The 21,016-nt window shown below is 59.7% G+C and overlaps 2 protein-coding genes across 3 annotated transcripts; one reads left to right on the forward strand and one right to left on the reverse strand.

Annotated features, from left to right (window-relative positions):
- The first annotated feature begins 9 nt into the window (after positions 1–9).
- Positions 10–4,973, forward strand: LOC119109078 (thioredoxin domain-containing protein 17). Its single transcript, XM_037232617.1, has 4 exons — positions 10–2,809; positions 3,192–3,341; positions 3,828–3,909; positions 4,440–4,973. The coding sequence occupies exons 1-4, from the start codon at positions 2,728–2,730 to the stop codon at positions 4,585–4,587; spliced, it is 462 nt and encodes a 153-aa protein (XP_037088512.1). The 5' UTR covers positions 10–2,727; the 3' UTR covers positions 4,588–4,973.
- Positions 4,974–4,996: 23 nt separating this feature from the next.
- On the reverse strand, positions 4,997–19,641 carry LOC119109076 (putative chitinase 2). 2 transcript variants are annotated; one of them, XM_037232615.1, is made up of 8 exons: positions 19,524–19,641; positions 13,295–13,504; positions 12,481–12,640; positions 9,369–9,465; positions 8,494–8,522; positions 7,956–8,130; positions 6,340–6,654; positions 4,997–5,823 (listed from the first exon to the last, which is right to left on the reverse strand). In XM_037232615.1, the coding sequence occupies exons 1-8, from the start codon at positions 19,582–19,584 to the stop codon at positions 5,545–5,547; spliced, it is 1,326 nt and encodes a 441-aa protein (XP_037088510.1). In that variant the 5' UTR covers positions 19,585–19,641; the 3' UTR covers positions 4,997–5,544. The 2 variants fall into 2 exon arrangements, with proteins under 2 accessions (XP_037088510.1, XP_037088511.1); XM_037232616.1 differs by lacking the exon at positions 8,494–8,522 and having other exon boundaries at positions 7,956–8,159.
- Between the last annotated feature and the right edge of the window lie 1,375 nt (positions 19,642–21,016).

A 21,016-nucleotide genomic window follows, 5' to 3' on the forward strand; every position in this document is an offset into this window, starting at 1 on the left:
CCGTCGCGCACATGATGCGACTTGACCCGTTCACGCACCGTGTCAGTGTCGGCGATCCTGTGGGTGCGGCTCTCGCAAGATCGCGATGTTTTAGCGATCGAAGACCCAGATCACCGAGCGTGGGCGCGGCTGCTGGTGGTGGGTGCGGCTGATACCGTGCCGGGACGCCGTGGCCGCTCCTATCCCAGTGGCGTCGCGTGTGGTTCCTGCCGCACGCTGCACGGCCGTGTGTCGGCCCTGGCGACTCAAGCGCCTGGAACCGGTGGCGGCGCCCATTCCCTACAGCGTCGGTTTGCTCCCGTAATCGTGCCCGCCTGGCGGTGCACGACAAATCCGAATCCAGACATCCCGCGGGACTTGGCCCAAGCGGCCCGCCACCGCCACGGGGCGTCTCCCCCGGCCGTGACGGTGAAGGCGCCGCGCCCGCCGCCGACCGCCCCAGATCGCGGGTCTCGAGGCCGGGGCGGGCGCGGGGAGGCCGGTGGACGGACGAGCGGCTGTGTTTACGGCAGGACAGGCAGCGGGACGGGCGGGCCGCGGCACCGGCGACGCGCGTCCCTCGCGCCACCCGGAGCACAGAGCGCTCTGTTTATGCAGCGGGAGGCGCCGCCGGAAGCGCAGGCCGTCAGATGGTGCCATGACTTGGTGTGACGCTGCGCCCGTTCAACCGGCTACTTTTTGGACATCACACATTAAAGCTTACGGCGTGTTGTGGCGCACTTTGAAGCCCTTCGGTCGTGGTAATTAAAGGCTGATCGTGCATAAATACTCGTCCCTTTTTATCCCCCCCCCCCCAACCCTAATAATCAATTCATTTAGTGTAACAACATGCGACCGAGTGTACGTCACACCACAAGCAGCTACCATCGCATTGCACAGACGTGTCATGTACAGCTGAAATCTCAGGCTGCATCCGGGACGGTCCACTCCAGCTCGTGCCGCTGTAACCATCAGCTACTCTTCCACAGCTCATGACTGCCACAGGGCAGCGACACGCCCTTGCAAAGTCACGCCGCTCACCACATGGTGTCTCGAGCGCGCCGACCTGGTGATGTCACGCCATGAAGCCGAGGTTTGCGAACCACAGTCGCGTGCTCGGTGACTGGCTGGCTATCATGCCAGCGGAGGTGACTCATGCAGTGGAAGGCGAACGCCCAGTCACGCACGGAGCACGTGCCGTGCCGGCATGACTATGACCAGTGACCACTGACCCAGGACTCGCTAACTCGCCGAGCGAAACAGTTGGCAGACTATGTGAGGGATACTTGATCTGATATGCGGCGCCACATTTCAGCGGAGTTCAGTTACACGCTTGCAGCTCGTGCGACTGATCCCTGCTCGGATGCTTAAGGCGTTCCTCTGAGTTTATGAGGCACAATTAACGCGGTGCGAATTATCATGTCATTCAACAGCTCTCACTTGCGCCTTGCTTATACGGTGACACACGGACAGTAAAGCTAGAGTTGGGCTCAAATAACCGACGCAGTTGACGCGCCCTTAAAACTCAACAAGCTAAAACTAGAGCCTGGTTCGAAGGACGGCACCGACTCTGGACTTCACGGTGGACGCATGTTGAGACGCCGCCACAGAAGCGCCGGCGCGGCGCCGCTTTGGAATCCGAGAACCTGAGCATTTATTTCACTAACAACTCGAGCATGGAGCCCGTGTCACCATCCCCCACAGCACAAGACTGCCACTGGGTGTCCAGTGAGCAGAACCAGGGCGACACGCATCTCACAGCACAAGACAAATGTCACCAGGACATCCTGTGAGCAGAACCAGGGTGACACGCATCTCACAGCACAAGACAGGTCACCAGGACGTCCTGTGAGCAGAGCCGGGGTGACACGCATCTCACAGCACAAGACAAATGTCACCAGGACATCCTGTGAGCAGAACCAGGGTGACACGCATCTCACAGCACAAGACAAATGTCACCAGGACATCCTGCGAGCAGAAGCCGGGGTGACACGCATCTCACAGCACAAGACAAATGTCACCAGGACATCCTGTGAGCAGAGCCGGGGTGACACGCATCTCACAGCACAAGACAGGTCACCAGGACGTCCTGTGAGCAGAACCAGAGAGACATCTCATAGTACAAGACCACCACGAATGATTCCGTGCTCAGGACCTGAGTGCACCGAGCCATTCGATGCGAGTGTCACCGGTGCCGTCGGTGTACAATGCGCAGAACCTGGCTGACACACGCTCTCACAGCACGCGACCGCCACGCATGCTCCAGTGCCCACAGCCACGCGGTGTCGCTCACGAGTGCTCGCGGTGCGCGTAGCGCGTCCGGTCGCGGCGACACTCGCCATGGCACAAGATCGCGCCACGAGCGCGCCAGTGTCCGAGCCGAACTGCGGGAACACGCAGCGTGGCTGCCACGTGGTGCGGGCGACACGCACTGACGGTGAGCTGACAGTGCGCTGACGCAGAAGCCAGCCGTCCGGCGGGAGGTCGGGCGCGACAGACGACAGGCCACGCCAACAGTGCAACAGCGACCATCCACGTACAGCACCAGCCAACGGTAACGCATACGTCTCGGGACAAGATCGTGTCACCCACTCATAACGCCATGGCACGTTGCCCGCGAGCGCACGCGACCGGTGCCGCCGGCGGCCGCACGTGCCACTCCCACGTACAGCACGCGGCGCTGGACGTGCCGGTAGCAAGATCACGTGTCGCCACGTACAGTACCGACAGCGCCCCGGCCACACGTGCATGGCATACAGCACGGCACACCAGGAGCACCACGAACAGCACCGACAGGACACCACTGGCCCGAACGCGCACGCCACCCCAGGTAGGAGGACACGCCGTGTCGTGTGCCCCTGTATCGCATTGCCACTAGCCCCGTGCGTAGCCTGTCGCCCGCGGGCGCGCCCGCACGCGCGCCGCCGGAGGCGCACCAGAATACACCGCCGGCCCCACGGCTGTTCGCTCTCCGCATGTTCCATCAGGTCACATTCACGTCCACAGTCAGTCTGTCACGTGGTTCAGTAACGCGCCCCGGCCGTACTCCGCCCGCCACTGTACTCGCATCTCCGCACTGAGCGTCGCGCCGGCGGCGAGGCCGCCTGCTCTGCCGGCTCGCGCTGCCTGTGCCCTGACGCCCGGCGCCGCTCCGCTGCGGCCCGCGCGTACCGTGCCGCCCTCGGGCGCTGACCGGCCGGGCCGCGTTGCAGCGATGGTGCAGCGACGACGCGCCGAGGGCTTCGCCCAGTTCGAGCAGCTGCACGCCGAGCTGAGCGGCGCCGGCTGCGACGTGTTCATGCTCTTCAGCGGCGCCGAGGACCCGGCCACCGGGCACAGCTGGTGTCCCGACTGCGTGGCAGGTCAGTCAGTCAGTCGCCGGCTCGGCTCGCCGGCCCTGGTCGCGGGTGTTGGGACGCTGAGTGGGAGGGGAGCTAGGGGGATGTCGGCGCACGGGCTTCGGCCCCGGGCCGTTATATGTTGACGACTGTTCGCGCGGTGCTGCGATTTTGACGATCGCCGCTGGAAGCATCTGAGAGGGAAGCTGAAGAAAATTCATGTGTGATGCAGCTGTCGGATGGCATGCTTCGGACCGCGACGCCGATCACGAACATGACGCGTTTGAATTTTGAAAACTGACACCGCCTTGTCTCTCACAATAATCGCGTCGAGACAAAACGCACGAGTCCGCTCTCCGGCTCGCCTGTTGTGCTCGCCGGCGCCGGACAGCTTCAGTAAGGACGTGCTCGCCGGAGTCGTGTGCTGTTGTGCGCGTGTGGCGGCCTGGCGGCCGTGCGCGCGCCGGCCCCGCGGCCCGTGCTGACCCGGCGTCCCGGCCCGCGCCGCAGCCGAGCCGGTGGTGGAGAAGGCGCTGGCGGCGGCGCCCGATGACGCCGTGTTCGTGCACGTCAGCGTTGGATCGCGCGACTTGTGAGTGAACGGCGGCCCGCGCGCGCTGTGTGGCGCGCTGCGGCTGCGCGCTGCAGCTTCCAGGAATGAGCGCGGAGCAGCGGAGTTTTGCGCCGCATTTTGGCTAGCGGACTGTGATCGGGTCGAGCCGCCGCACCTAGTTCATGTCATTATCAGATTTCGGTGCGATTGCCCTAACGTAGACCAATGTTACGGTTTAGCCGCGAATACGGTTGTATGATTGCAATGGTCTTGGACGATGGATTGTCTGAGTTATTCGCTCCGTTGTCTCACTAACATGATTTCATTCACTGTCTCACCCCTCATGTACTTTCTGGTGTAACGTGTGGATAAATCCAATTGATGCGCCCTATATCGTCTAACATGTCTCACTCCCACTCACTCACTCGCTCGACCCGAATCCACCTCGCGTCGTGCCCGTGTCATTGGCACCCCACCCCAAAACTGCCGTCACCCCTGCGCCACTGCGTACCCCACGCCGTCTTCGCCCCGCCGCTCGCCGCCTGACCGGCGCCCGTCGCCGCCGGCAGCTGGAAGGACCCGGCCTGCGTGTTCCGCACGGACCCGCGCACGCGGCTCAAGTCGGTGCCCACGCTGCTGAAGCTCGGCTCGCCGGAGCGGCTGCAGGAGAATCAGCTGCTCGACGCCTCGCTCGTCGAGATGCTCTTCTCCGACTAGCGGCCGCCGCGGCCGCTCCGGCGCCCGTGGGTCCAATTCGGCGTCCTCTGGGCGCGGCGGGCAGGCGGCGGAAGCTGAAGGCACTGCCGCGGCCGGTGCGCCGGCGGTTTGGTGGGGCCGGCGCCGCCCCGGTGGTACAGTGCCTGGTGCGGGCCGCCGCGCGCCCTTCCGGTGGGTGGGGGTAATTGCGGGAGAGCGCCGGGAGGCGTCCTGAACAGCGGCGCCAAGCGCCAGTGCTGTCTTACTATCCCAGTGATTGCGGTGCCCGGTCCTCGATCGGGCAACAGCGGAACAAAGACGGCAGTTGCGATGTTGTGTCAATTGTGTCGCGGATGTTTATCGTTGTCGTGCGCCATGTGATCGTTATGAATACAAGGGGAAATATCGTTTGCTGCGACTGCGGAACGTATCGGATTACGTGTATATTTATGAACCTTGCAAGCACACACCCAGTTTCAATCGTTCATCTCGCGCCCATCGCTGGCCCGGCCAGCCCGACTGTGGGCGCTCTCTCGCGTCGATGCCCCACTCCTCGCGGCAGCAGCCTCCCGCGGTCTGCCTCTTAACAAAACCTGGCTGGGCGCGGCCTGCAGGGCGCCGTGCGTTCCAGATGCCTCGTCCGCGGCTATCACAGCTTGGACGGCGGCCCGGTGTCCGCTCTAAGCCCCGCGGCGGCACTACGCACGGTGCGCGGCGCGCGGCGGCCGGCGCGTCGTGTTCCGGTCCGGACGGGCTCCCCTCTCGGCCCGGGCCGGCCGAGGCTCGGCGCCGTCAGTCACAACAGGCCACCATGCACCGCTCGGCGCTAGTGGCGCCGCGTGGTGGCAGGCGGGAGCAACTTCACCGCGGCGGCACGTCGCATCCCGCGCCCCTCGGAGTTGGCGCTAGGTCCGTGGAGGGGAAAGGCCTTGCATTGACCTAAGTAGAAAAAAGGGGAGGGCTTGTGCGCAGGCGCGCTCACACCCTGCCGGCGAGACCGAGAAGCGCGACTGCGAGCAGCGCCGCCAGGTGGCAGGGCAGGGCGACGGCAGCGGCCGAGTCGGGCGTGGTTGGCTCCGGCTCCGGTGTGGTGGGCGGCTCGGTGGGTGGCGGTTCCGTTCCGCGCCGCACCGTGGTAAGTGCCTGGTTGATGGTGCGCATCAGCTTGTACTTCTGGCCGCAATTTCCGCGGAAGTCATCCGTGTCGAGCGTCCAAACCATGGCACCGGCGAGTTCGTAACGCATCGCCAGCGCCACCTGATGGGGAACGGCGGGTCAGCGGGCGCCTGGGATCGTGGACGTGAACAGGTCATGGTGGGCTCTGCAGTCTCTAAAAGTATCCAACAAAGACCCTTCGTCTAGTTGTTCAGTTGGCTTTCTTGTGCGAGGCTGGTTACCGGTTGTTTTCTAAATGTTTGCTGACTCGGTTCTAAATACACTTGAACTGTAAAAAGTTCGATCAAGAGTAGGAGCGTCACCTTCACACGCTCCCCGCGGCGCGACGGGTCGTTAAGACGATTTACGGTCGGACTGGGCCGTTAACAACGTTAAGACGGCAAGAGGTGTCTCATAAGTTCCTAACGCGAGAGGCCCGCACTTCAAAGAATAAGACGTGCGAGCGGCAAGTCAATCCCGGCGGTCGTTCGGCCCGCTCGTACATAAGAACGCTCCGGGTACGACCGACCGCACAACAGCAGCATTCTCTCAGCCACGCACCCCGCAGCTCCCCCCCCCCCCCCGCAAGCGTCACGCCCCTCCACCCGCTTCGCGTACCTTGTTGGTGATGGACTGCTCGTCGTCCAGGCTGACCCACATGCTCTGGTGGAAGATGTAGGGCACCTTGGCCTCGTCGTCCCAGCGCGCGGTCCACTGGATCGGCGCCGCGTGCCGCATCTCGCACATCTCGTTGTAGCCGAGGAAGCCGTCCTCGCGCGTGTACGGGCCCTTGAAGGCCTTCTCGGCGGCCGGGTCGCCCACGTCATGCTCGTCCACGCTGACCAGCTTGAAGGTGCGTCCGTACAGAGGGACGCCCAGCACCAGCTTGGCGGGGTCGGCGCCCAACTCCAGGTAGTTGGTCAGCGTGGCGTTCTGCGGCGCAGGGAGGTGGGGGTAGGGCACGAGCGGTGTTCTGCGGCACGGAGAGATAGGGTAGGGCACGAGCAGTGTTCTGCGGCACGGAGAGGTAGGGTAGGGCACGAGCAGTGTTCTGCGGCACGGAGAGGTAGGGTAGGGTACGAGCGGTGTTCTGCGGCACAGGGAGGTGGGGGTAGGGCACGAGCGGTGTTCTGCGGCACGGAGAGGTAGGGTAGGGCACGAGCAGTGTTCTGCGGCACGGAGAGGTAGGGTAGGGCACGAGCGGTGTTCTGCGGCACGGGGAGATATAGCAGGGAATGAGCGGTGCTCTGCGGCATGGCACCTAAGGTGCGAGCACACGGGGCAGGTGTTCTGCGGCGCGTGGATCGAGCTTTGGGATGTTCGGAGGACATAACGCTACTGGAGGAGAGGACCAGGTGTAGCTTTTCTTAACGACAGAGAGGCTGTGGCGGTAACCGGCGGCAGACGCTGTCAGCATGACGAGCACAGGCGACAGGCCCGGTCTAGCAATATATTTGCCCTGATTACACAAAACCAACAACACAACACCGTTGTGTCTGTCAATACACAAATGAAGTGGTAGGAACTGTAGCGCTTGGTTGTAGGAGGAGGTTATTTTTGAAAGTGAAGTTATAATAAATAGGATGCACATGGAAAGAAAAATGAAAATGTATTCAATGAAAGCAAACGCAGAAACCAGTAGCTTAGCACAAGCTCAATCGTTGGGAATTGCACCCACGACTGCTGTACTTGGCATGTTCATCACACCAACTCAGTGGTCCAAAGCATTATCCATGTATGAAGGAATTGCTGGAAGGATCCGAGCGCACACAAGTCAGCTACGTGGAAAATACCATGCAAATCCGCTCGGTTCCCAAATTTCAAGGGATTATTTCAAGGGATGCTCTCATGTCGTGTTGAATGGCATGCACATATCTGGCGCTTTAGCTCCATGTTCTCTCGCGTCCCTGCTGCTCGAAGACACTCGCCAGTAGCTACGTCTTTTTGTTGAGTTGCATTACCAACTACCGATACGCTTCCTATTTTACCCACAGCGGTGATTTTAGCAAGTCCAAAAAATTGATGCTTTTTGACGAAGCCATTCCGCATAAAAAGCAATTCGAGCTTGTTCACCACAACGGAAACCATCGGTAACTTATTCGGCATGCAACTATAATACTCCTCTGAATTTCTCCTCCAATCCTCACAAGTCCTATTCAGGCAAACCGCCTCAAATCGGTGATCGCTCGGAACCCAGTCCACCATTGTCCCCGGCCTCACACCACGCGACTTACCACGCTGAGCCCCTCGCCGGTGAGCGGCGCGTTGTGGCCGGTGACCTGGTCCCACTTGCCGTGGTAGTCGTACGACATGATGTGCATGTAGTCGAGCAGGGCCGACAGGCGGGGCACGTCGTAGGACACGGCAATGATGTCCTGGGGCGCCGCCACCGCCGCCGTTAGCAGCCAGCCGCGGGGCTCGTAAGCTGCCCTCAGCTCCTGCCGGCGGGGGGGGGGGGGGCGTCAGCACGTCATCAGCCAGCCGCAGGGCTCGTATGCCGCCCCCAGCTCCTGCCGGCGGGGAGGGGGGAGGACGTCAGCACGTCATCAGCCAGCCGCGGGGCTCGTATGCTGCCCTCAGCTCCTGCCGGCGGGCGAGGGGGGGAGGACGTCAGCACGTCATCAGCCAGCCGCGGGGTTCGTATGCCGCCCTCAGCTCCTGCCAGCGGGGGGGGGGGGGGACGTCAGCACGTCATCAGCCAGCCGCGGGGTTCGTAAGCTGCCCTCAGCCCCTGCCGGCGAGGGGGGGGGACGTCAGCACGTCATCAGCCAGCCGCGGGGCTCGTATGCTGCCCTCAGCTCCTGCCAGCGGGGGGGGGGGACGTCAGTACGTCATCAGCGATCGCTCGCTCGCTTGCGTGGGTGTGACACCACAAGAGCCATTCTCGACCCACTCTGGTAAAAGGGCTGGGCTCGTACTCCTGTCGCGCAGAAGGCCGATACAGGCTGCAGCTCGGAGGCAAGGGGGGCTTTACGGGCGCGCCGTCCGAGCACGCCGAGAACGCCGCTCGCTGCACGCCAACTGCGCGGTAAGCCAGTCATGGATGACCTTTGCAGCCGGGTCTGCAAACTCAGAGCAGCCGCAGCAGGTGACCTATGTGAGCCAGCCGGGTCTACAGCCTAAGAGCAGCCGCAGCAGGTGACCTATGTGAGCCAGCCGGCCGGCTTCGGCCCCAACGTCAGGAGATGGGGACGGAGCGAGCGCGGGATCAGGCGCCTGACATGGCGGCGCGCAGCTGGCAGAGAGCTCCGGTCCTGTCTTAGCTCCTGTCCTGTCTTAGCTCCGGTCCTGTCTGAGCTCCGGTCCTGTCTTGCATTGCGATCCGTACACGCCATCCGGTCCGGCCTGCCTCCTCCAAACTGGATAACCCCAGCGCAGAGAGGACTATAAACCGGCTCGCTCAGGTAGTCGCATGTGGAGAGCGATCCGTGGGCAGCACTTTTCAAGTCGCCAACAGGGCATATTTGGCGTCAGATAGGTGCAAGCACCTACTCAGGGGTGAGTGTGTCCCAAGCATGCCCACACTCCTTGTCCAGACCGAACCTCAGCCCTACCGTTCATGCCGTCACGTCACTTCGCCCAGCCTCGACCTCACCTCGACCTCACCTCGACCCCGACCCTTCCGCGACCTCAGCCTCAGCTCTGACCTTGACGAGCTCGACGAAGTTCTGCTTGTCCTCGGGGACCCCGTCGCGCCTCGCTGGGTACTCCCAGTCCAAGTCCAGACCGTCGAAGCCGTGCGTGCTGGAAGGTGGCAGGGTCGTGTCAGTGCTGTCTCAATGCGGGGGGGGGGCAATGCTAGCTTGGAAGTAAAGCAGTAAATTAAAGTAAATTTGGTGTCGAACGTGCCAAACACAAGCGAAAAAGGCACAGGTTGAGCTCGCTTGTACGGTACAGTACAGTCGAGTGGGTAGTGCCGGTCAAATCGCAGCAATTGCTTCAGGTGAAGACGTATCCTCGGGTATTTCGGGGACCAGTACGAAGTATGATATATGTCCCCATTATTCCCGCGGGACGTCAAAGTGCTAGTGCCATAAATTTCTGACGATCTCAGATGTAGCTGACAGCCCTGACTGCATCCTCTCAGTATTGACACTGAGTCTTCCCTGGAGGGGGGGGGGGGGGGGAAAGAGGGGGGGGGAGAGGTAATGGGGCAGCTTTCCCCGCATCCCCTACTCCAGCGCTGCCATCACATCGCTGGCCCCTTTGGAAGCCGTGTGATGCGCCACTCAGCACTGCTTTTCTACGACCAGCGCATCGAGACCTATCACAACGTCGTCCATAGCGCCCTTGTGTTTACCTTTCCTCACTAATCACGCTCAGTCTAATGGAGCATGGATCTTTTCGGGCACAAAGGTGTGCCTAAACAACTGTCAAAAACTTCTCTTGCACACTGGCCTGCCGGTAGCGAAGGTCATCGCGCTCATACCAACGTGATTTTCGGTATGGGTTTAAATTTCTGTTTTGCCTCAACGCGTCCCAAACGGACATGGCCCCCTATGTAAAGCAAATCTACCCAGTTTTGGGCCGTATCTCCGTTCCGCCACATTTCGAGGTTTTCGGTAATTAGTATTCAGCAATTTACTTGATGTTATATTTTTGACGGTATATCTCTGCGCTTAGTGGTGTGCATTTGTCCCTCACACTCAAAGGCTAAAGTCTTGCCTTATACCGCTAAGTCCATCGCGATAAAAGCGAGCACTTAAGATTACTTTTTACTACGAGTGCATTTCACTCCACTTTAGCAATCGCTGACAAGTAACATAATAATTTACGGGCCAGTTTCCTAGTCATGAGGTATGTGCTGGTAACACCAAAATGAATACTGAATAAATTGGTGGGCCTTTTATACTGCTGCGTGCAAGCAGGCTGCCTAAAGTACAAACGATGGTCTGTTCTCAGCTTTCAGTTGGTCATCGCCGAACCTTCTTTTGCATGCCCGAAATTTTAAACCAGCCGTGATGTCTGCATCACCATCGACATATTTTTCACGATCTCATCCCCGTACGTTTTCGATGCAGCATAATTTGATATTGGTCCACTTTGCACTCCCGCCAACTGACGGATGGGGGACACCCACTCCTGCAACCTTTTCAATAGGTAAACCATTTCTAAACTCGTGGTCTACCTATGTAGTCCCTGCACTTATCTCATGAATCTGCGAGCGCATTTTGATCGAGCGGCGCTATTCACATTAACTGGAATGCTCCTACAAATTGATATCCCCAACTCATCGTGCTCCGGGTACATAGCGAATAGGTCTGGACGACTAACTGCTGGGCAGCTTCCTCCACGCACGTTTACGATGGATATCAACCCTATAGGTCTAAATGCGAGTCTTCTGACACGCGCTACGCTGGCACCTACGCTGGCTACGCCGCCCCCTCCCCATCAACTTAGGTTTCAGCCCACTGAGTTTGAGGAGGCCGCGGGCAAAAGCCGGGGAGAAACCCGTTTGGTGACATTTGGCGGTGAAGATTGTGTATTTTTTACTGTTCATCTCTCCCGCCCCTTCCCAAGTTATTCCGCGAAACCACACCCCTGGACAGACAGGCACGGAGCTATTTTCCATAATCCGCATATACTTTGGATCCTTCCTACCGTCTTGGGAGGATCTAAGGCTAGAGGCGTGTGTAAGGGGCAAGGCCCGGGGGTACATGCCCCCGAAACTCAATGTTTTACGTGCATTGATAGGCATGCATGTGAATAAAAGCCAACGGCAAAACAAAAAAGAGCAAACAAACAATAAAATGAAGGTAGACGTGTAAAAATAAGTACAGTGAAACCGTATGATATTGCTACGCGCCTTACCAAAAAAAAAAAAACTGCTGCGTGCATGTGGCGTGCTAAAATGGTTTCGGGATGGGACGAAAATTTTGAGACGCTCCCACCATTGCGAAACCCCGCCTGCGCCCCTGGCCACGTACCCACTGGCCTGCCGTGGCCCCGCCCTCGGCCGGTCACGAGGCAGCCGCAGGAGCCGGAGGTCCGGCGGCGGCGGCCGGCGCTGGACAACGGCAGTCCGCCCCCACACCGGCTCATCTCCAGCCGCCCGCAGGATTCGGAGGAGCCCCGGGCCTCGCCCGGATCACGTGCGAGGCCGCTGGTGACCCGCAAGGAGCGTGCTGCTCGGATCGAGCGGCTGGCGGTAGTATGCCAAGGCCGCATTGATGATGCCTCGAGGGTGAGATCGTCTGCTTTCCATTGCACCCCCCCCCCCCCCCCCAAGGCCTGCCAGGGCTAAGCGACTGAGATGCAGCCGCCGCGCGGGTGTTTGGATCGCGTCTTATTCCGTGTTGGTGCCTTGTTCTGGGCCTTGAGCAACACGCGGCCCGGCTGCGGTCCGGCGTGCTTGGGCAGAGGGCGCGGGCAGGGAGCTCCCAGCCCCCGTTAAGGGGGGGGGGGGGCAACAGGCAGGCCAGGTGCAGGTGGGCTCTTTGGCGCTCCTACCCCTATGCAGCCGGCTGCTGACCACTGGTAGAGGTCAGGCGTTTTCGTTGTAGGGCTTCACGGACTTCACTCTGGCAGCGGTAAAATAGCGAGCTTGCCAGACAACCGTCTGTCCTAACCAGAAAAAAACGGAAACACCTAGCGAAGTAGTTACATCAGCTACGGTTGAATTGCATTTTATCTCATAATTCGCTTGTTCAAGCGTCCGTTATCGACGAACAACGAAATAATTATTTGTCTCGCTCTAGGGCACACCACACTGGCATCAAGGTGTGACGGTCATTGCCAAAAGACCCACTGAATACTAACGTGATGAAGTCAATGGTGCTGTTGATAAAGGTGGCCCTCTTCGCTGGGTCCATAGCCATGTTGGAGTATTTCTTGGAGCCTTCGACCCAACCGCCGATGGCAATCGTCACCTTCAACCTCGGGTTCAGCCTCTTCAACTGGACGAACTTCTTGTAGTAGTCTGCGGTCACAGACACGCGTGAGCTGAAGTCCACACACTGAGCTGGCCATCTTTGAGCGCAGGAGTCAGTTAAACGCGGGAGCCCTCATCAATGAAAGCACGGATTCTTACAGATAGCTCGTGCGCTCGCAGCAATGGAGAAACTGAGCACCGTAATTATTGGCACGATCTATTTGAGGAAAGGAATGCACTTTATCGCACAGTTTATCAAACGCTCCGCACAAAATACTCAGACATGTTAACCAGTTTTGGCTTTTCAGTAAAACGACAAGATTCACGCTTTAATCAAGAACAGATCACAGCGGCAAGCCGTACTAATCTCCGAGAGGTTGAAAAAAAAACATTTAGCCTTGTCTGAAAACAAAAGTAAAGATAAAGCGACGTCTGGCAGCATGCAGCCTCACCCATGGCGCAAATAACCACTGAAACTGACGCGCCCTTTAAACACGATGACTAACTCACTACAGCCTCGGCCATCAGCTTCGGCCGGGCTCAGTTGAAGCTCGGCGAGCGCAACCTTCTCACCAGGAGGGACGCAGGCGGGACACAGCGGTGCTCAAACCCAGGTTGATGTCGGGAGGTACTAACCTCTTCCTCCAGCGGCGTCCAGGTCCAGTTTAGGAGGGGGGGGGGGAGGGGCGGGAGGGCACTGACCTTTCCCCCCGCCGGCGGCCAGGTCCAGGTTAGGGTCGAGCGAGCGGATCTTGTGGCTGGTCTCGTCCAGGCCGGCAAAGGCGTAGACGACGTGCGTGCAGAGCTGCGGGTCCACGTCATCCACCGTGAACTTGCCCTCCTCGGGCCTGTAGTAGGCCCACGAGCCCACGTAGCAGACCACCACCCGGTCGTGTGACGTCACATCTTGACCTGGAGCAGCCGGGGTCAGCTCGTGAGGGAGCGTCGGCAGCTCGTGCCCGCGGCTGGAGATGGCGCTTCGCCGTCTTGAGTGCAAGCAGCCATTACGGTTCGTGATCTGTATGGGTCAGCGCAATGGATGGATTGCCATGTAGGGTAACAGGAAAGTTGGTCCACTTTGCATGCACCGTTACCAAATCGTCCACAATATTTTTGCTGCGGCATCGATGTGCGGAAAGGAAGGGAAAACTTAACTTGTAGACACGCAAGCTCCCTATCTAGAGCTAAAGGGGGGCCTTCAGGAATAAAAACAGTGCTGTCATGCTTGAGCATTGGTGGAAGCGTATAAAACGCCTGGTCATGGTTTGGGTTTTCATGTCAGTTAGCCGTAAATTAATGAGACCCACCAAGGTCTTCCAGTTTTATTGTGATGCAGACAAAGATACCGTCAACAAACAATCATACAGGCCGACGAGTCGTCTCAGAATCAGCCTCGAATCCCGAGTAACACCTCTTCTGCTAAAGTACGGAATTCGCTTCGCCCAAGTTCCCCGTGCCGACTGAACCCCTTTGTGGACATTCACTTTGCATTTTGCAACCAGCACGATGCGTCAGCACCGCATCAAGGATTCTCCGAAAGATCGGAGCCAGCCTGAGCGGAACTGACTGCAGGGAATGCCCGCTAGCATTGTGACGTCACTGTCTGTAGCAGTGCCTCGGGTGTGCGGACGAGGCAGGGGCGGATCTAAGAGCGAGGGCAGAGGGGTCCCTGCCGCGCCCAGCGCGGTAGAAGACACCCGAAGCCGCACAATTTTTGCTCGATTTTAGTGTCGTTGGTATCAAATTTTGGATTTGGCCCCTGAACAGACTTCTCGCCCCCCCCCCCCTCCGATCCAATGCTGAGTCCGTCCCTGCGACAGTCTCTCGTACATCTTGGACGCGTGTCTGGGGTGTGTCATTAGCACCGGTCTAAATGAGGAACTAAAATTACTCTGATAACGACTGTGCCCGAGGGCTTCAAGGACATCAGGTAACATCAGGCGATCAAGGGAAGAGATGGAAGAGATGCATGCCTAATATGACTTCTACGATGTGGGTCATGACAGCTACTGAGGACCGGCGCGTCCCGAATACTTCACTTCGTCGACTAGGTCTGACTTTTAGCGCACGCAGGGGGCGGCCGCCCTCGAACGTCACGCTTCGTCACGCCATACGTCACACAGTGGTAACGAGCAGTGATGAGGCTACTCCTCCCGAAAAGCTAATGACGGGGACCACAACCGACGAGCGGTTTCAATGTCAGGAGTGCGGGCGGAGCAAGTGGGCAATGCAGCGTCCGGCAGACGGACGTCCCTCGGATGGTTGGTCGGTCGGGCCTCCAAACACCGCGCACCGCCACCGAGATGTCGGCAGAGCCAGCGTCGCCTAAAGTTCCGACTCTGCTGGACCTGGCTTCCACGCTGGAGCTGGAGCTGCTGGAGCCTTCCACAAGGCGTAGGTCACATTCACCCGAACGTTACACAGCTGGGGCGCGCCCTGAGGCGGCTACAATCTGAGCATGAGCGTGACTTGGCTTCCTCATGAGGAGCTAACACCAGCTCGTGCGCGGTGTGCTCTGCGCCGTCAGCTGTACAGTCACATCCTGTGTGCGCTTGCTCCTGCAGGCCTGAAAGTCGCGTTCAACCGAACCTCGCCGCAGACGTAGTCGCAGCATTGCGACCGCTCCGCCTCGAGCTGGCTCTCGTGGCAGCCAGCCTTGGACGACCGTAGTCGGCCTGCCGCTTTAACGTGGTCGCATTATTCCCTCCTCTGAAAAGCCTCTGTCCTCTTGTTATCATGACAACAGGGGCTTGCGGCAGACCTGTGCCTGATCCCAGGTGGACCACAACTCGATCCCAGAATCGACACAATAGCCGCTCAGTTGAGGTGGGTTCCATTCAATTGAAAATTTGCGAGTCAAAGTCTGTTCCGTCGTCTGCACCAGGTGAAACCGCCATCTATTCACCTACATGAAGTCAAAATATATCAGAGCGTTTACTCAAACTGGATGTGCCGCAAATAAAGCGCCAGGTGCAGTGCTTCCTAAGAAACCAAGCACAGATATTTCATGGACTGTTAATACCTCATGGAGCAAAAACACTTTTTTGTCGCAAACGCACTTCTCACCGCAACCGACTCGACCAGAATCGATGCCGGAATCAACTCCACCAGAATCGATACCGGAATCAGCTCTACCGGAATCGATACCGGAATCAACTCTACCGGAATCGATACCGGAATCAACTCCACCAGAATCGAAGCCGGAATTAATCCACCGGAATCGATACTGGAGTCAACTCCACCGGAATCGATACTGGAATCCAGCGGTATATCTTTTGGGGTGGAATTCGCCATCTCGGCTCAATCGATTGAAGCGCGTACCTCCGAACCCACCCGCGACGAGGTGGCTGGGTTCGAGTGGCTGCGCGAGTTCGTTCTTTACCCCGACTAAGGTGACCTGGTACCGGTGGCACGGGCCATTCAAGGTCAGATGAGTTCAGAGGTCGGGACGGAACATGCCGAGCATTGCGGCACGTCAAACATTCGTCGTAAAGTTTCGTCGTTGGGTTGAAACTTCACGATCGGATGCTAGGAATCACACAACCAGCGCTTCTTATCGTGAGCTCTGGTACGAAACATCTATGAAATATAAAAGCTCGAGCTAAATTTTGTAAGATAGAATGGGGGGGGATATATACTAAAAATTGTGCTGTGTTCTGCTTCCAATATGGAGGCACCTTGGACATTGCGATTCGGAGACAGAATCAATCCTGCGAAATCAGATTAGGAACAGACAACTGAGTAGGGAGCTGTGTTCTTGCATACTGCTCTGACCTTTGATGCGGACAGAGAATGGCTCAAGCAAGCCTCACAAATTGTTGTGCCTAGTCAGGTAGATTACACTTCAACTGATCACTCTTTTCGTTGAATTTAGACATACGCATTGGTAAATACCAGACCCATGTACCTTCGGACCCACGCACCAGCACGTAATCACGCACCTTCAGACCAACGCACCAGTATATACCGGACTCACGCAGCTTCAGACCCACGCATCAGTAAATACCAGACCCACGCACCTTCAGACCAACGCATCAGTAAATACCAAACCAATGCACCCTCAGACCTATGCATCAGTCAATACCAGACCCACGCACCTTCAGACCCACGCATCAGTAAATACCAGACACACGCACTTTCAGACCAACGCATCAGTGAATACCAGATCAAGGCACCTTCAGACCTACTCATCAGTCAATACCAGACCCACGCACCTTCAGACCCACGCATTAGTCAATACCAGACCCACGCACCTTCAGACCTATGCATCAGTCAATACCAGACCCACGCACTTTCAGACCCACGCATCGGTCAATACCAGACCCACGCACCTTCAGACCTACGCATCAGCCAATACCGGACCCACGTATCTTCGAACCTACGCATCAGTAAATACCAGACCCACGCACCTTCAGACCAACACATCAATAAACACCAGAGCAATGCACATTCAGACCTACGCATCAGTAAATACCAGACCAATGGACCTTCAGACCTACGCATCAGTCGATACCAGACCAATACACCTTCAGACCTACGCATCAGTCATAGCGCCAAACCAGAGCGCAACATCATGGAGTTCCCACGTCGCATGCGCGAGCCGACAAAGCTGTCTAACGCTCCACAGCCTTATTAGGAGAACCCGTTGTTGGCGTCAGCTGGTCGGTCCACCACTTTTCACTAATCAGCGGGGCTGGGCCCGCTCACGGGCGGGCTTGACAGCCACCGGGCCTTCACTACCCATAAGCCGGTGGAGCGTGACCACGAACACGACACCTGGCGCTCGTGCGATGGTCTCCTGCTGCTGGCTCGCGCTGGTGTCCATACACCTGTTCTGCGGACGTCTCAGGGTCTGTGTGCGCGAGTGAGGTGCGTCGCAGGGCCGGCCACATTGGCGATGAGTTCGTTTCAGAGCCCCCCGTGTCCACGCCAGGTGCGGAGGATCAGAACCTTCGTGTCTCGTCATGTAAGCCTCAGAGCCGCTGTGCTTCTCAAAGCCTCCGTGCTGCCCAGAGCCGCCGTGCTTCCCGGAGCTTTCGTGTTTCTCGGATCCTCCGTGCGCGGCCAAGCAGGCATCAGAGCCCGCCGGGTCCGTCTCGCATGCGTCTCGAAACCAGCACGCCCACGACAGGCGTTCTCAGAGCCGCTTCGGCCGGCACTGACGGCCGGCTCGAGAGTCAGCGGCCGGTGACGTCATCACAGTCGCGGAAGTCGCCCCGCCCGGCGCTGGCCGAGGCCGGCGAGGGCGCCGCCTCTCTTCCGTCCCGGACGGTCCGGGCCTGTCGGCCGCTGCACATGGAAAGTAGCGGCGCGACCTTGAGCCGTCGCCGCCCTGGCCGTCACCGGTCCAGCCGGACCACAGCGGCGGCGCTGCGCCGGCGGCACGCGGCCGCACGCGGACGCTACCGCAGCCAGCGGCGGCGGCGGCGGCGGCGGTGGCGGTCCCTGGCGCGAGGCGGCACGGCCGCCGGCCTCGGCCGCGCCGTAAAAATGCGCACGAGGCGTCCGAGCCGCTGGAAAGCCGGCGCGGCCGCGACTCGTTTTTGCCCGATTCGCGCCCTTGGGTCTGACTCCCACCCGAAACGGCCAGCCAGCCCGGTGGCGCCTGCGAAATCGGTGTGGCCGTGCCAGGCTGGCGGCGCCGACTCAGCCCAAGTGATCCGAGCGTCAGTCAGTCCACCTGCAGGTTCCGCGGGCGGGCAGAGCTGCGCGCTCAGCGCGAGACGCACCGCGCTCCTACCGGCTCAGCCAGCTGGGGACCGGAGCTCACTCCGCCTGCCCTCACCAGCCTCCGGCGTCTCTGGGAGGAGCCCGGCTCGTCGCCACAGCGGCGTGACGACCGACGCCGGCGGGGTGTCGCGTGCCAGGCGCCCACCCGGAGAAAGCTGCACGGCGCGGCGTGGGGGAAACCCGCGTGGAGCCTCCGGACCGGAGCGACGCGACCGTTTGTCTCTGCCTCTGAACGCAGGGCTGATGCGGCCTCGGGAGGCACGGAGCGGCTGTGAGAAGCGTCGGCGAGGAGGGACACCAGCGACCGGCGGGTCTGGAAAGCGGCGACGCGCTCGCCCGGGCACGCCCGTCTCTTCGCTTCACGGGGATCAGAAACGGTCGTTTCGGCCTTGCAAACCGAGGTCATTCCGGTAGAGCCCGCTACGTCACAGGCGACGTCCCCCGGCCGCACTTTCGCTGCTCTGCGGGCGCGCATGTGGGCCCACGACGGCCGAAAAGCCGACCGACCAGTCCGACCAACCCAAGGCTGCTGACCAGCTCTCCGAACGGCGGCGACCGGTCGGGACGGCGGTCTGCCCGGTGGGCCGTGACCTGCGCGCGGCCGTTCGCGTGCGGTCGAGCCCCACGCGCCCCGAAAGACAAAGGCGCGTGAATCAGCGCCCCCCTTCGTGCCGCCTGGACGCACGCTGACAGGCTTGCGCAACGTGGCCGGGCCGGTGTCCGACGTGGGCGCTCTCCGACGCCATGCTCGGCCGCCGCGGTGAGCTCGCCCCGGGGAGAGCCGCGGCCTGTCCGCTGAGCGCCGCCCCTCTGTACGGAGGCGGACGTGTCCTGTCAGACACTGCCTGTCGGCGGGAATTGTCTGTCGTCGGACACTGTCTGTCGAACACTGTCTGAGATCGGACACTGTCTGCCGTCGGACACTGTCGTCAGATACTGTCCGTTTGTCGGCGGACAGGCGTGTCCAGCCCCGGGGGTGTAAAAACGTCATACAAGTAGTCGTGTCGACCCCTGTTTCAAGTCGGTTCCACCTTAGCGTTCTTGCTACAGCTCCACGTACACTGGGAGGAAGACCATCCCCCGCTCACGCCACAGCCGGACATCGAAGCCGTCTCGCCCATTCTCAGGTGGCCGTGTGCAGTCGGCCAGGCGGACCCAGCTGCGTGCCGCAGCCGCGGAGTCGGCGACGATGTCCACTCACCTGCCGCAGGCCCGGCTGCCAGCGTCGCCAGCAGCGCGACCACAGCTCCGGCGCCGACCATCACTCTATCGTCAGCCCGACGCGCGCGCGGCGGCGGTCTCGGCGCTGCGCGGGCCAAGGCACTGACGGCGGCGCGCGCCGGTCGCCGCCGGCCGCTCGGCCGCGCCGTACCCAGCACCGCAGCGGCGGCGCCACGCGCGCAGGGGCGGCGCCAGGCGCACGACCAGGGAGGCGGGGAGGCGGCGGGGTGGCGGCCGCGGCTGGACGGCGGCGAGGTGCGGCGAGCGCGTGCTTGGTGGGCGGGATCGTCGTGGTGGCGGTGTGACGGCTCATGTCAGCCATCACATGGAAGACTTCTGCGCTCTACTCGGCTGACAGGGATAAGGGCGGCGGCGCCGATGCTTCCGCAGCGGATTGGGGTCGCACTTGCCGAACATCGATGCACGTATCGACCGCCAACGCCCCCGAGTCAGCGATGCAACAGAGCGCCGGCATGACACCAAACTCGTCGCGGTGCATGTCGTTGGTCTCGACCTGCGGCAGGCTGCACGCACCGCGCCGCGACACTGTGAGCAGGTGGGGGAGCAGAGCTGTCGGCGTTGCACGATTGGTCGGTCAGAGGACTCAGCTCAGTAACCAGCTGGGGACCGCTGCCTACACAGTGCGGCTCAGATTCGGAGAAGGCGGCGGTCGCCAGCGGCCCGGCTTCCTTTAGTCTCCCAAACCCGGGAGTTCATCCTCCTCCGCGTTGCACCAGTCATTCGGTTCACAAGTGACAAGGCACACCCGCAGAGTTTTCAGTCTCGGCGTTTTCGAGACCGAACTGGCTACACGACGCTCACTCAGGCTCCAACAAATTCTTAAAGGGCTTAAATCCTGTGTCTACAACTAGGAGAACCGACAGTGGGTGCACCTTTGCTTATCATTAGTGATGCAGCTGAACCGTGATATTTCGGAGATTTCTTAGAGGTCTGCGGCGTTGCAAGATGTGAATGAACAAATCAATTCCATTTGGATTCCCGATGTTCTTTTTTGTCATGTTTTCGTTCCTGAACTTGGGGGTCACCATCCCGTCCCAGCACTTGCAACGGTACAGCTGCATACCTATGCATGCTGAAATGCTTCGTAGTCTAACGGATTTTCCATGTGACAAGTGCTTTCTTGCAGTGGTGAATCGCGAACTACTCGGGGTGGTCAACAAAACGCGCAATTGCAGACAATAATCGTAAACACCTAGCATGCACACAATTTCTCTTTAACCACGCACAAACGAATATCCGTGTTCATTCAATGTGCTTCTTTCCTGCCTACCAAACTCCACCACCTCACTTCCTTTCTGCGCATCTTTCTAGCCCTCTGATGGGCTGTGGTCGTGCAGTCTCTCCTCCCGTTTGATTGCCTCCCGCCCTCAGGCTCCAACTCGAGCGATGTTTCACAGATTACCAAGTTTATTTCATTTTATTTTCGTTTTGGAATTACGGCGTGAAGTGGGT

This window comes from Pollicipes pollicipes, unplaced genomic scaffold (genome assembly GCF_011947565.3).
Source record: "Pollicipes pollicipes isolate AB1234 unplaced genomic scaffold, Ppol_2.1 Scaffold_7231;HRSCAF=8579_pilon_pilon_pilon, whole genome shotgun sequence".
Lineage (NCBI taxonomy): Eukaryota > Metazoa > Arthropoda > Thecostraca > Pollicipedomorpha > Pollicipedidae > Pollicipes > Pollicipes pollicipes.